Genomic DNA, 15900 nt, shown 5'->3' on the forward strand with positions numbered 1-15900 from the left:
GGAGACAGGACCCAGAGACAGAGACAGAGACAGACAGAGGAGACAAGACAGGGGGGGAAAAAGGTACGTGGTATCCAAGCCAGGATGTCTGGTAGGTGCGCCCCCTGTGCGGGATCCACTTGTGGTGGTCGGGGGGCGGGGAAGGGGCGGGATTGGGGCCCCCTTCCCTCCTCCTCCTTACTGCGCAAAGCCGCTGCGGAGAGCGAGCTGCCGGCACGGACTTCCTATTCACAGCAGACGCTCAGCAGGGAGAGAGCCGCTGACCAAGCCACGTAGGCGCGTTCTCTCTTCTCTCCTCTTCTCTCCCCTTCTCCCCTCTCCTCCTCACTTCTCTGCGCTCCGGAGGAAAAAGGAAAGGAAAGGAAGGAGGCCCGGCAGCTGTCGGAGAGAGCCCCATCCATCGGCTGTCAGAGCGCAGCGGCGGCGACAGCGGCGCACGCACCGGCATGTCGCAGCTAAGTAAGAATCTGGGTGATGCCAGTCCCCCGGCCGAGGCGCCCAAGCCTCCGGTCTATAGCCGCCCCACCGTCCTGATGCGCGCCCCGCCCGCCTCCTCCCGGGCTCCGCCGGTCCCCTGGGACCCACCTCCGATGGATCTGCAGGCGTCGCTGGCCGCCTGGCAGGCACCGCAGCCCGCCTGGGAGAGCCCGCAGGTCCAGCCGCCCGCCCCGGTGGCTGCGCTGGCTCAGCCACCTGCCCTCGGGGGTCCCCCGCTGGTCCAGGGGCCCCCGCTGGGAGGGCCGATGGGCAAGCCCCCGACTACCGGGGTCTTGATGATCCATCCGCCCCCTCCGGGAGCCCCGCTGGCGCAGCCTCCAACTCCGGGGGTCCTGATGATGCATCCTTCGGCTCCCGGGGGGCCCCTGGCCCCTCCTCCTCCTCCCGGGACCCCGATGGCGCCTCCTCCACCTCCCGGGACCCCGATGGTGCCTCCTCCACCTCCCGGGACCCCGATGGTGCCTCCTCCACCTCCCGGGACCCCGATGGGGCATCCGGCCCCTCCCGGGACCCCGATGGCACAGCCGACGGCTCCGGGAGTCCTGATGGCGCAGCCTCTGACTCCCGGGGTCCTGATGGTCCAACCTGCTGCTCCGGGAGCTCCGCTGGCCCAGCCTCCGCCCCCGGCAGCCTTGATCGCCCAGCCGCCGCCTCCGGGAGCCCCGATGGCCAAGCCTCCAGGTCCGGGAGTCCTGATGATTCATCCGACGGCTGCGAGAGCTCCAATCAACCAGCCGACGGCGTCTCCAGCCCCGATGGCGCAGCCGATGGCGCAGCCGACGGCCCCCCCTGCGCAGCCCCTGGCGTCCTGGGCCCCGCAGGCTCAGCCTCTGATCCTGCAAATCCAGTCGCAGGTTATAAGGGCGCCTCCGCAGGTTCCCCAGGGCCCGCAGGCGCCGCCAGCCCAGCTGGCCACTCCCCCCGGCTGGCAGGCCACCTCGCCGGGATGGCAGGCTCCCGGGCAGGGCTGGCAGGCCACGCCCCTGGGCTGGCAGGCGGCGCAGGTCACCTGGCAGGCGCCCACCATCGCCTGGCAGCCTCAGCCCCCGCTGCGCCAGGTGCCCCCAGCCATCCGCCCGGGGCCCCCTCCCATCCGCCCGGGACCCCCTCCCGTGCGCCAGGGGCCACCTGCGATCCGCCAGGCGCCGCCGCTGATCCGTCAGGCGCCGCCGCCCATCCGGCCTGCCCCCCAGGTCCTGAGCACCCCGCCTCCGCTCTGGCAGGCCCTGCCGCCCCCACCCCCTCTGCGGCAGGCCCCCCAGGCTCGGCTGCCCACCCCGCAGCTGCGGGCGGCGCCCCCGATGAGAGCGGCTCCACAGGTGCGCATGGCCCCACAGGTGCAGGTGGCCGGCCCACAGGTGCCCACGGCGCCCCCTGCTGGCCCGCAGGTGTCCCAGGCTGCACTGGGGGCCCCTCTGCCAGTCCCTCCCATCCTCTGGGAGGCCCCCAAGGAGCAGGCTCCAGTGGCCCAGGAGATGCCCACCTCGATGGAGTTCCAGGAGTCGCCCCAGGCTCAGGCGCTGACCTGGCAGGCTCCCAAAGCCCCTGGGCATTTCTGGCAGCCCCTGCCCGCCCAGGAGGCTCAGAGGCAGGGCCCCCCTCTCCTGCAGGTGGAGGAGCAGCCCTTTCCGGGGGGCCCGGCCTCCCAGAAGGCACTGCAAATGCAGCTACCCCCCCAGCAGGCCCCGGCGCCGAGTGCGCAAGCAGAGCTGCCCGACATGCAACTCCAGCCCTCCTGGCAGCAGGGCCCCCCGGCGGCCCTGCAGGGCCAGCCCGCAGCCCCCCTAGTGGCGGCAAATTTTCCCGTGGGCCCTGTCAAATCACTGCTGACTCCATCGGGGGAATCCAGGGCCTCCTCCATAGACCGTAGGACCTCCTCGTCCAAGGAGCGCCGCACCTCCTCCAGGGAGCGCAGGGCTCCCTCCAAGGAGCGCATGATCTTCGCCGCCACCTTCTGCGCGCCCAAGGGGCTGGCGGCCCGCGCTCCGCCCGCCTGGAAGAACCTGCCGGCCGCCCCGGACACCTACACGGCCACCCCCCGGGGCTGCTTCCCATCGACCTCCCAGTTCCAGCCTGCCTCGTCCGACGCCTTCAAGGGCCCCCCTGCCATCCCGGAGATCCCCAGGTCGCTGCCGCTGGCTCCCAAGGATCCCTTTGCCTATGCCGAGGCCCTGCCTGCCGTCCCCTGGATCCCCCAGCCCAACCTGAATGCTCCCAGCGCGTCCAAGGCGGAGCCCACCATGCTGATGGCCACGGCGGCGGCCCCCCAGGCCATGGCCTTCCCTCAGGAGGGTTCCAAGACCCCCGACGAGCCCCCCCGCCGCCCCGGGGGCAAGGCCACCCGCAAGAAGAAGCATCTCAACACCGAAGACGACGACGACGACTACTACGACGAAGACAACGGCCGTGGCCGGATGCTGGCCATGCGCAACTGGCAGCCCCCGCGGCGCTGGGGCAACGTGAACTATAATGACTGGGAGGTTCTGGGGGACTGGGAGGACCCCATCGCCGCCGCCCGCGATCTGAGTGGCTGGGAGGGCCCTAGCACCTCCCGGATCCTGAGTGGCTGGGAGGGACCCAGCACCTCTTGGGCCCTGAGCGCCTGGGAGGGTCCCGGCACCTCGAGGGCCCTGGGTCTGTGGGAAAACCCGGGGAACCCTCAGTCCCTGATGCTTTCCGAGATCTCTGGTGTGTCCCTGGGGGTGGGGACCAGCCAGGAGGAGCCCAAGGTGGAGGCGGGGCCCCTGTCTCCCCTGGATGAGAGGGCCAACGCCTTGGTCCAGTTCCTCCTGGTCAAGGACGGAGGCAACGTGCCCATCAGGAGGTCCGAGATGGTCAAGTTCATCATCCGCGAGTACAAGGACCAGTCCCTGGAAATCATCAAGCGTGCCAACCACAAGCTAGAGTGTGTCTTTGGGTATCAGCTGAAGGAGATAGACCCCCAGACCCACTCTTACATGATCATCAACAAGTTTGGGGGGGGCCCCGTGGCCACGCCGCCCCCCTGCCTGGAGATCCCCAAGCTGGGCCTCCTGATGGCGGTTCTGAGCCTGATCTTTATCAAAGGCAATTGCATCCGGGAAGACCTGCTCTATAGCTTCCTGGACAAGCTGGGGCTGGATGTGCGGGGGGATCACGGCCTCCTGGGGAACATCAAAAAGCTCGTCACCGACGAGTTTGTCAGGCAGAAGTACCTAGAGTACAGGGAGATCCCCAACACCCAGCCAACCGAGTTCGAGTTCCTCTGGGGCCCCCGGGCGTTCATGGAGATCAGTAAGATGCTCGTGCTCAAGTTTCTGGCCAAGCTCCACAACAAAGATCCCGAGTGCTGGCCGTTCCACTATTTCGAGGCCCTGGCCGAGTGCGAGTCTGACGACGAGTGGGACTACGAAGAGCTGGGCCCCTACTACGGTCGCGCTGGGGGTCCCTTCCGCAGGTCCCACCCCCGCTAAGTCAGATCCCACAGCGATCTCTGTTCCTTCATGTCCCCTCCCCGCCCCCCCCACCGCCGGCCAAGAGCCGCTCACAGGGTCGTCGTGCGTGTGCGTGTGTGTGCGTATTGCGGGGGGGTGGGGGGGTGGAGGGTCGTGTCGTTTTTGTTCCCTGGTGTTTTCTGTCCCAGCCCTACCGTGCGTGCACACTTGGATCTCAAACCCGGTTCCCGTTATCTGCCAAAGCTTTGTACATCCTCACGTGCTGTTGACTTCGAGTGGCTACTGTGCTCCTGGGTACCTCTGGGCACTTGTGTACTTCCGTGAGCCGTGTGATTCTCTCTCTCTCTCTCTCTCTCTCTCTCTCTCGTTGTCGTGTTCGACGTGGTCTCGTTGCCTGTACCCAGAGTTGTACTGGCTTTGTGAAATGAACTGACACGCAGCCATCCATCTCATCCTGGTGCAAAACTCTGTAGTGTTGAAAGTAGGCTGTTCTTTTGACATGTGAAACGTGACTCATCCGTAACGCTGTCTGCAGAGAAATAAATATCTATATCTATATCTAAATAAATATACTTTCAGCATAACACAGAGGGCTTTGTCTTCATTCTCATTTTTTTTTACTCGCCAGGGTGGGAGCCAAGTTTTTTGTGTGTGTGTGTGTGTGTTTTTTCCCCCCTCTCTGAATACACCAGAACATCGAGACTACGACGAGACACTATGTTCTTCCTTACAGCGCATTGGGGGGGGGGGGGGACGGGGGACGGGGGGACATAAGATTGACATCAAACCCGGAGTCCAGACTTCACAAAGCCCCTCACCGTGGGCTTTATTATTTCCACATTGTAGGCAAGTGTTTAAATGCAGGTAGATTGATTCAAGGGCACGGGCCACAGGCCAGTCAATGAAGTGGGCGTTCAAAGCAGGTTTTCTTGGGGTTACCTGGGTGAGGGGGAACCCTCCCCCTGTAGGAACACGGGCATCCAGGCGTTTGTCAGTCATGTGGCCCTGGGTGGGTGTCCGGTAGCTCGGGGGGACTTGGGATTTTATCAACACACGGATATTGGGGTGGAAACGTGCATCATATCCAGGCTTCTAGTAGGAAAAAGGGAACAACTGCCTTCCACCAACGAGGGGTCCTATAGATTGGGGGTGATGGGGGTGGTGCTAAAGGGATCCTGGCGGTTGGGGGGGCTCAATCCTAACATGCAGGGGACGTCAGCTGCCAGTATCTGAGCCCTGGGGTGCAGGGACTGGTGAGGGAGGGGTCCCAAGGGACCAGTGTACCATCCTGGGTGTTTGGCGAGGTGGGGGGAAGATATTCACGCCTGCACCGGGTTGGCATATAGAAGACTTTCTGAAAGTCATTCTCTCTTCAAGGGGACGGGGATCATCAGTGTGGCCGCCACCCCTACTGCCCTATAAGGCCCAAAACCCCCCAACCCTAACCCACCTACTCCACCCCGCACCCCCCCCCCCCATCTCTAGGTAAAAATGGGAGTCCCAGGCAGGCAGGTGGTCATGGGTGATGGTGGAATTCGCCTGCCACCTAGCGGCCGACCCTGGTTCTGTCGCTCTGGCAGCTGCCGGGTGTACGACGTCGCCACCACCCACCGCCCCCCCACCAACACCATCACCACCAAACACCTGGGCTGTGGCTACTACTTGCTTCATCACCTTTGCCCCAAGTTTTCCCGCCCAAACATTCCTCATTTCCTCTTAGGTCATAGCACAAGGTAAAACCCCTTCTCCACCCTTTCTAGGACTACAGGGGGTCTGGCTACAGGGGGTCTTTGGCAAGTTGTCCACGTGACCAGGGGGCCCTGAAATGGGGGGGCAGGTGGGTTTTTGTGGGGTTTTTTTTTTTTGCAAACGTGCTGGGTCAGGGAGTAGTACAGCGCTTCTGCCCCCAAAGCAACGGTCAGGTGTTTGGGGAACAGGAAGTGCCCATTTAACGCAGCTGAGAATTATCCCCCCAAAGAGGGTTTGCTGGCTCTACTAGTCTTTCTTGTTTGTTTCTGCAAAGTTGTTTCTCTCATTTCCTCGGAATCATTTACTCATGGGTGGGGGGCTTGGGCAAGATGCTCTTTGGGTGTCGCCATCTTGGGCACCAAAAGGTGGCCCGTTAGACTCCCCGTCAGGGCACTGGCCCGGGGTTGTGGGTTCGATCCCCAACGGGGGGGACAGGGAGGGGAGGACGTGAAGGAGGCAGCTGATGGTTGTTTCTATCTCACACCAATGTCTGTCTCTCTCTCTCTCAAAATAATTTTTTTAAAAAGATGTTCTTTGTGGATCAACATCGAAAAGTAGCATCATAGGACACTTGCAATTTAGCCGTGGTCGGCAAACTGCGGCTCGCGAGCCACATGCGGCTCTTTGGCCCCTTGAGTGTGGCTCTTCCACAAAATACCACAGCCTGGGCGAGTCTATTGGGAAGAAGTGGCGTTAGAAGAAGTTTAAGTTTAAAAAATTTGGCTCTCCAAAGAAATGTCAATCGTTGTCCTGTTGATATTTGGCCCTGTTGACGAATGAGTTTGCCGACCACTGCACTAAAGCAACCATCATATAGGAAATGTAATGAAGACCCACTTTTCATGGAAACCCCCCAAAATATGTAGTGGCTGGTGGAATGTCATGGCTGAGCCCCAAACTATGGAACTCACAGCCTTCCCATCACTACATGTGAGAACTTCCTTATATTCGATTGTAAGGAGAGACAAATTACAATAATAATGAATGTTTAAGTACCAACAAATTAGCCAGATAGTCCACCGAAAAGTTTAAGAAAAGAGGGATGACATTATGAAAGCAGAGGCAGAAAACAATATCTGAGGACATGTAAAAAGATGGGGTAAGAAGCGGTAAGAATAATTCCAAGACTCCATTTATTCGAAAGCACTGAAGTGTCGATAAACGTCACGCAAGGCGTTGTATCGTAAAATGGAGAAAGGAATAAAGTCCCTGTAATCAAATGGGGAAAAGTATCAAATGGCCAAAAAAAAATATATATATATATACATATATATATATATGTATATATATATATATATATATATATATATATATATATATATGGGAAATAACTCTGAAAACTGCTGCACCTCACTCATATCTCAAGACAGAAACATCAGGCCAGTATTAAGTTGGCATAGAATAAAATAAAAGCCTGTGGGACACCTGATATACACAAAGTCATGCGACGGGCATCCTTAGACACTACGGACGAGAGTGCAAAGTACTACAACCTTCCCTGAAATAAATTCGGCCCACTGCATCTTCAAGACGTTTAAAGATATCGATGCTCTTCTACTTAGAAACTCCGATGGGACTATAGCGAACGGAAATAACCTTCCGGGGGAGCAAAGATTTCTTCACAAAAACATGCTTATCAGAGTGGGAGATACTAAGATATTAAGCAGAATATGTAACCCAGCCCCGCCCTGCCCCGCATGGAGCCAGACATACTAACATCGAGTTGGTCCAATGAGTTTTCTGCTGAAAAGACCAAAGACTTCTCCAGAAAACAACTTTGCTGTTGGCTCTAACACTAAATGACATTCTGGGGGATCGGAGACATGACCACATGTGCCTGAAAAATATATATTTTTTTAATATTTTTATCGATTTCAGAAAAGGAGGGAGAGAGAGAGGGAGATAGAAACATCTATGATGAGAGAGAATCATGGATTGGCTGCTTCCTGCACGCCCCACACTGGGGATCAAGCCCGAAACCCAGGCATGTGCTCTGACCCGGAATCGAACCATGACCTGCTGGTTCATAGGTTGACACCCAACCACTGAGCCACACCAGCCGGGCCTGAAAATTTTTTAAGTGGGGGCCAGTAGACTCTCATCAAAGCCGTAACATTATCTCAACAAGAGCCATTTCCCGTGACGCTGTCTGACTCCTGGGGAAGAGAAATTTAGAAATACTTCTCAAAGTGACCAAATCCAGGATGTTCAGGTACAAGCGAGTGGATATCTTAGTATATTTCTCTAAAAGGGATGATCCGATTTGGGGGGGGGGGGAGGGACAATTTTTTATTCTAAGCGATGTTTCCGGAGAGAAATCAAGATGTGGGCTAGTGCCCGGCGGGCATGGCTCAGTAGTTGAGCGTCGACCTACGGACCGGGAGGTCCCCGGTTCGATTCCCGGTCAAGGCCCGTGCCCCGGTTGCAGGTCGATCCCAGGGTGGGGCCTGCAAGAGGCAGCTGATCAATGATTCTTTCTCATCGTGGATGGTTCTCTCTCTCCCTCTCTGAAATCAATAAAAATGCATTAAAAATGATAATTAAGCCGAAACCGGTTTGGCTCAGCGGATAGAGCATCGGCCTGCGGACTGAAAGGTCCCGGGTTCGATTCCGGTCAAGGGCATGGACCTTGGTTGCGGGCACATTCTCAGTGGGAGGTGTGCAGGAGGCAGCTGATCGATGTTTCTCTCTCATTGATGTTTCTAGCTCTCTATCCCTCTCCCTTCCTCTCTGTGAAATATCAATAAAATATATTTTTTAAAAAATGATAATTAAAAAAAAAAAGACGCAGGCCAGTTACTTGTCAAAGTCGTACATAAGGCAACAACATTGTCAGCCAACGGGAACTGATGGTTGAAGCTGTGGCGGATGGAGCATTCTTCAGGGTCCCTGTGGCCTCTATCGGGCACGCAGTCCACTTGAGATTGACTGACCTTCACACCCACAACTGTAGCACATTGCTCGCCCACAGCTCTAAGACTTGAAAGGCTATGGCTCCCTCTGCTGGGAAGTTCTAGCAACTCCTCGAATTGGCACATAAAAGCTTCTCACAGTTAGAGAGACGCCCCCCACGCCCCACCCCCCGGCTTCTTGATTTTTTTCTTGTCCCCAACCCGCCAGGTGGTGGGGGGCACAGAAAAGAAATGGTTAGCACACAACAGGCATGGCCCCTCTGGGTAGAATCCCCATGAAAAGGAAGACTCGAGGGATCTACCTGGAGAGAGCCCAGATCTTGAGTACCCTCTCTTTCTGCCAAATCTTCCAGAAGGTTCCAAGGGTGAATCCCAGCAGGAAGGGGTAGAATACTACGGGGTGTATTCTCGCTGGTGAGATGTCTCTTCGTCATCGTGCCCCGTTTTCTAAATGGTATGTTTTTTATTGCATAATGTTGGTTTTCGGGATCTCTTTCACCTGGATTTCCGTCTCCAGGGGGCAGGGGAAGCTCGCGGGTGGTTTTTCCTCGTCATAACAGGGCCTTTTCTTTTTTTTAAATATATTTTATTGATTTTTTACAGAAAGGAAGGGAGAGGGATAGAGAGTTAGAAACATCGATGAGAGAGAAACATTGATCAGCTGCCTCCTGCACACCCCCCAGTGGGGATGTGCCCGCAACCAAGGTGTGCCCTTGACCGGAATCGAACCTGGGACCTTTCAGTCCGCAGGCTGACGCTCTATCCACTGAGCCACACCGGTTTCGGCCGTAACAGGGCCTTTTCACGCAGCACAAGTTCTCCGTTTCGATGACGTTCCATTCGTGGGTTTATTTCTTTGCATGAACCACGCTCTTGATTTCATATCTAAACATCTCCCATCAGACCTCACGTCCTGAAGATTTGCTCCTAGTTTTATTCTAAAAGGTTAGCGTGGTTGGTTTTTAGTCCTTTTTGTACTTTATACTTAAATCCATAATCCCTTTTGAGCTTATGCTGCATGCAAGGGTAGAAGGTTTATTTCTCCCGATGCTTTCCCACCCTCATCCAAGATCCGCGGGCTGCACTGGTGGGGGCTATTTCTGAGCTGTCTGTCTCCTTGATGTACGTCTCTACCCACCGGCACTACCATCTTCGTTACTGTAGCTACGCAGTAGGCCTTGAGATCAAGCACAGTGATTCTCTATTCTTTCTTTCCAAACTATGTTTATCTATTCTAGATCCTTTGACCGGCCACAAAAAAAAAAATTTAAAAATATATTTTTAATGATTCCAGAGAGGAAGAGTGAGGGAGAGAGAGAAACTTCAGGGATGAGAATCATTGATTAGCTGCCTCTTGCACACCCCCATACCGGGGATCCAGCCGGCAACCTGGGAATCTAACGGTGATTTCCTGGTTCGTGGGTTGATGCTCAACCACTGAGCCATACCAGCCAGGCATCCATTGATTTTTTTCAAGGAGTTATTTTCCAATACAGATCTGCTCCGAGATCGGGGAAGTTTCTGCTGCACGTACGCGGTGGCGTTGAGCGGAAACTCCGAAGGGAAGATACCAGCCGGTCCCTTTAAGAAGATGCAAGAATGGGTGTCCTTGTTTCTTAAACTGTTAGGAGAAGCCGGGTTCAGCCTCAGCCCCTGCCTCATGGCTCCGGGCGGAGTCCTGACTGGTGTCTGAAATTCCACATCACAGGACAGGGAGTTTGGCCTTGGTCTTTGATCTGTGCTTATCTTTTACCCCTTGTGAGGCTCAACCACCACCCCTTAGGAATTCGTATGATGAAAAACAAAAGATACCGACACTCAACCTCCAACCCAGGCGATCTGGAATCGTTGAAGATACAATCAGAAGATAAAACAGTCCTCAAATGCAGCGACGGGAAGGCGTCGAGTTCTAGTCCGGGGCTCAGCCACTGGTATTCCGCCAGCCGCTACCTATTTTGGGGGTTTCCATGAAACGTGGGTCTTCGTTCCATGTTCTCTATGATTGTCGTTTTAGATGGGATTTTCTCAGTACCTCGCTGGTTTTTGCTTTTTGAAGTTTTCCGGATAGCCTTCTATTTTCTTTTTTGTCGTTGTTAATCCTCACCAGAGGATGTTTCTCCATTGATTTTTAGAGACAGTGGAAGGGAGGTAGAGAGACACAGAGAGAAACATTGATGGCAGAGAGACACATCGATGGGTTGCCTCCTGCACATGCCCCAACCAGGGCTGGGGATCCAACCTGAAACCGAGGTACGTGCCTTTGACCTGGAATCGAACCCGGGACCCTTCAGTCCACAGGCCAACGCTCTATCCACTGAGCCAAACCGGCTAGAGCGGTTTTCGATTTTCAACATGCAATATTCTATCACCTGCTCAGAGAGAAGACTTCACATCCCTCTTTGAAATGTCTGTATGTCTCATTTCTGCTTTTTTGTGGGCAACGCATTAATTGTCAAAATAATTTTCACTCTCAGTAAAGAGAAGGGACCTGCTTGTTTGGGCCTGATCCAAGCCGACAGCATTACTTCCCTTTGACTTATTCAAAGGTATAAAAATGCAGCAATATTTTCACTCGGATTTTTTTTTCTAATGTGTGTTTTTACATTTTTGCAACATTTTTCATAAAGTGGATCGCATGGGTGTGGAGGGGCACGTGTGTGCATGTCCCGGCTATACTTTGGTATACATTATGTCCTACAATGAAATATTATGAAGCCATAAAAAAATGCAAGGAAATGCTGCCACTTGTAAAAGCCATGAATGAGCCTGGAGGCCTTATGCCAAGGGAAGGAAGTTAGAGACAAATACTGTATGATCTCATGTATATGGGCAATCTAAAAAAACAAAACAAAACAAAACAAAACCCCCAAACTCATAGAAACAGACAACAGGTTGGTGGTTTCCAGGGGTAGAGAGTGGGAGATGAGAGACGTGGGTAGAGGTGATAGGAGAAAAATTCTGAGATGTCCCTGGATGAAATGACGTGGGTGGGTCAGAGTGTGGGAGACAGAGACAAGAGTCACGGAAGCTCACTGCCGTGGGCCGGCTAACAACAGACAGCTCACATTTCTGAAGGTCTGCTGCAGGGTTTTATTTATTTATTTTTTTTAATGTATAGAGGTGACACGGGTTAATAAAATGACATAGGCTTGCCAAAACCGGTTTGGCTCAATGGATATAGCGTCAGCCTGTGGACTGAAGGGTCCCAGGTTCGATTCCGGTCAAGGGCATGGACCTTGGTTGCGGGCACATCCCCAGTGGGAGGTGTGCAGGAGGCAGCTGATGGATGTTTCTCTCTCATCGATGTTTCTGACTACCTGTCCCTCTTCCTTCCTCTCGGTAAAAAATCAATAAAATATATTTTTTTAAAAAAAGAAAATAATTTAAAAAAATAGAAAATAAATAAAATTACACAGGCTTCAGGAATACAGGTCTACGGTACATCATCTGTATTTCGTCTCGTGTCCTTACCCTCCAAGTCAAGATCCCTTTCATCACCATTTATCTCCCCTTTACCTTCTCCTATCTTCCGCCTTTCCTCTGGTCACCACCTCACTGTGGTCTGTGTCCATGATTTCTTTTCTTTTCTTTTTTTTTTTTCATTGACTCAATCCCTTCACCCTTCTCACCCAGCCCCCAACGTCCACCCTTCTCACCCAGCCCCTAACGTCCTCCCGCTCTGACAGCCGACAGTCTCTTCTGTGTGCGTGAGTCTATCTCCACGTAGCTTGCTAGCTCCTTCTGTTCACTAGATTCCACATAGGAGTGAGACCCGGGTGGTATGCGTTCTTTCTCTGACGGGCTTATTTCCCTCAGCACCGTGCTCTCCGGGGCCGTGCATGCTGTCCGGCTTCAGGCGATGAATGTTGGGGCTTGGAACCAACTTCCGGGCAACTGTCTCAAAGGTAGGTGACCACCAGGTACAGCCATGTCCTGCTTACGTGTGACCTTCCAGAACGGCTCCCTGGAAGCAGTCGAAAGACGTACGTATGTCTTCCTGAGGGACAGCTGTACGTTCTCCTTTAACTTTTGGTCAAGTTACTACATGGTCTGTTTGTGTGCATGTATGTTGTTGTGTCTTTCAAGTTTATAGATTTAGATACTTTTTTTAAAAATATATTTTATTGCTTTTTTAGAGAGGAAGGGAGAGGGATAGAGGGTTAGAAACATCCATCAGCTGCCTCCTGCACGCCCCCCACTGGGGATGTGCCCGCAACCAAGGTCCATGCCCTTGACCGGAATCGAACCCGGGACCCTTCAGTCCGCAGGCCGACGCTCTATCCGCTGAGCCAAACCGGTTTCGGCCAGATTTGGATACTTATTCTATTATGTGGTCTTTCTGGGCAACGCATATTGTATTCGTATTTAAAGTTGGTCTTACTGTGAGCACAGACCAGCACTGTCCTGTAGATCATGGCGTGGGCAAACTACGGCGGCTGTTCTATCCGGCCCGCAGAGCCGAAAGAGCGGAGGGTTCTCTTGCTCTCCCCTCTTCTCCTTTACTTTGCATTTATATTAGTTCACACAAACACTCCATCCATGTCTCCTTTACTTTGCATTTATATTAGTTCACACAAACACTCCATCCACGCTTTTGTTCCGGCCCTCCGGTCCAGTTTAAGGACCCATGGTGGACCTCGAGTCAAAAAGTTTGCCCACCCCTGCTGTAGATCACGGCGTGCAACATTTTTGATTACCCTGTCCTGCTGAATGATTCTGCATTCATTCATCCTCCGATCAAATTTATTTCTGAGAGAGACACTTAACAGAATTTCCATGTGGCGGTGGCTTATTTCCTTGTTATCGACATCAGAGAATGCTGACTGCACTGCTAACTTCTCAATCTCAATCGACAGGTTCATTGTGATCGAATGCAATTATTTTTCTTAGTCGTCATTCAACACGGAAAATGGAATATCGTCTACATTTTCACGGTAAAAATTCTGATGTATTTTTTTTTTTTTTGCACTCGTGCTGGGCCATTTCCCAAACGCCCCTTTCCCCATCTACACCCCAACTCTGTTCTATGTCTATAAAAACAGAAACCAGCCTCCCCCCGCCCCCCTCAAAAAAAAAACTGTTTAAATAAACTTACCCCCCCCCCCCCAAAAAAAAAAGTTTGTGAACTGTAAATATTTCCCTTCCCGTCACTGAAATTCCAGAAATGATACAGTGCTGGGCGAGCGTTGGGGAGGAAAGCGTCAGGACCATGTAGAGTTGTAGCATCTTTGTGAAGTCTATACGTCGACCAGCTTGAGACACACCAAGTGTAGGCAAGGCAGCCTTGCTTCACCCGGGCGTTCTTCATGTGGTTAGAACCAAATCTTGTGTACAGACCCCAGGGCTGAGTGAAGGAGTCCCCGTGGAGGAAGGGCCCACACAACTCTCTGAGTCACTCAGGGCAAAGCTGTGTGTGGGGAGGGGTCCTTTGATCCCGACCCCAGCAAGGGTGGCCCGGCTGTCTCCATGGGCAGGCCCCGGGGACGTGTCACCCGGCCTTGGGGTCAGTGACATCCCTATTAATGAACCTCTTTCTGATGGAGCTGATGAGGGACAGGAAATTTCCTATGGGTAAACACCATCTTATTTCTTATTTGATTCACGTAGGCATCCATCCCAAAGAAAACATCTTTGTTGTGTAGTATATTTTCAGGACTAGAATAGCATTTTAGTTTCACCTGGATGGCTTTTGCTGGGGGGGGGAAAGAATTACTTGGGCCTCTTTGAAATTATGACCAAAAGGGAATGAGTCCCCTATCTATGAAAGTAACCTACGCTAATAAAAGCGAAAGATGCCAATTGACCGTACCGTCGTGACGCCCGCCCGCCAATCAGGAGTATGCAAATTAACCCAACAAAGATGGCAGGTTAATTTGCATACACGGGTGCCCCGCGACCAGGGGCGGGACGCTTGCGTCGTCGCCATAGCGACGATGCAGGGATTCGCACAGCCCCAGCTGCTCCAGCAGCCGGGGTAAGGAAGGCCCATTCTGCACGAATCTTCGTGCATCGGGCATCTCGTAATAAAATAATGATGGTACATTAATTCCAGTTCCGAAGGTTCCCCAAAAAGAAAAAAAAAAAAAAAAACTTAGTGGACTGCCAATTCTTGGGTCTGCTCTGATCGGGTCCACAAACATACCCAAGTCCCACTTTTAAAACGGCCACTTTAAAAAAAATACCACAGGATTCAAGCTCCTTGCCTAATTATCCTTGCTCCTCACAGTTCCCCTGCAGAGTACGTGCTGTTGTACCCATTTCTCACATGAACAAACGGAGGTGCAGACGATGGAACTTGCTCCCGAGTGCATGGCTGGGGAGAAGCCGAGTCAGGATCCTGTTGCTTGAACATTTTATCTTCTGCTAACCCAGGTCCCCCCGCCCGCCCCTCCCTGCATTTCATGATTGTTATCTGGTGCAAGAATCTATGGGAATGAAAAAACGTGACATTTCACACCGCCAGGGAGCGGACGTTAGAACACAGTTCCCTGAGCTTCCCAGGTTGTTTAAAAAACCCCCCTCTGACGGCTCAGCCACCCACTCGACGCTCACTGAGCCTTTGGCATCAGCTCGAGTCTTTGGAGCGTCCCATCCCTTGGGGGGTGGGCGCACGCTTAAGATTTCACGTCGAATCGCTCGCCCTGCGTGCCAGTTAGCGGCCAGGGCCTCCCGATGGGGGATTCTTTGGATAAGAAGGAAGGGCTATGGCAAGGGTCGCAGCGCAAACAGGCTGAATACTAACTTATGGGCCTCCCGTCCCAGGGGAGAGGCAGTGTAAAAGATACGGGAGGCCGAGAGGGGGCCCCAGAAATGCTGTGTCTGGCGGCCCACAGAGAAAGCCCCAGGACTCCCGCACTCCCCTTGGTGTTCACGTATGGCCCTCTTTGTCCCACCTGGCACACCGTCCATACTTAAGAGACTGCAGGTGGGCTTCCGGGAGCCAGAGTCACGTGCTCCACCCGCTCTGGGCCATGTATATGGGGGCTCGCGGTGTCTGCGACCTGGAAATAGACTGAGTACCTGTAGGTCATGTGTACCCATGAGCCACAGTGAAAAAGCAGCAAGTAATTTAACCTCGTTACTTGGACTCATGAGGATGAGGAGAAAAACCATAGTCAAGGGGAGGGAGGTTGTGGGAACTAAACTCATGCTTTGTTGAGTGCTAAGTAGGTGGTAGAAACTCGGCAAATACGTTAGATATCGAACGTCCTGGGACTTGGGGCCCCCGGCGTATTTTCAGCTACGTCAGCCCAGCGGGGAGCGTTCTCAACCAATTCGGACAGCACTTCATGCAGGTCCACTCAATG

At 53.7% G+C, this 15900-nt stretch overlaps 1 protein-coding gene across 2 annotated transcripts in view; it reads left to right on the forward strand.

The window, feature by feature from the left end:
* MAGEL2 (MAGE family member L2) overlaps positions 1 to 4508 on the forward strand; it is a 4664-nt gene extending 156 nt beyond the window's left edge. The window contains exons 1-2 of one of the 2 annotated variants that reach the window (XM_080651777.1): positions 1 to 63; positions 346 to 4508. The exon at positions 1 to 63 is cut by the window's left edge and continues 156 nt beyond it. In XM_080651777.1, coding sequence (XP_080507903.1) covers positions 447 to 3950 — 3504 coding nt within the window. In that variant the 5' untranslated portion in view covers positions 1 to 63; positions 346 to 446 and the 3' untranslated portion in view covers positions 3951 to 4508. The remainder of the gene's footprint in view (positions 64 to 345) is intronic. The other variant, XM_080651778.1, reaches the window with a different exon arrangement.
* Positions 4509 to 15900: the final 11392 nt, after the last annotated feature.

Source organism: Plecotus auritus (genome assembly GCF_963455305.1).
Source record: "Plecotus auritus genome assembly, chromosome: 15".
Taxonomy (NCBI): Eukaryota; Metazoa; Chordata; class Mammalia; order Chiroptera; family Vespertilionidae; genus Plecotus; species Plecotus auritus.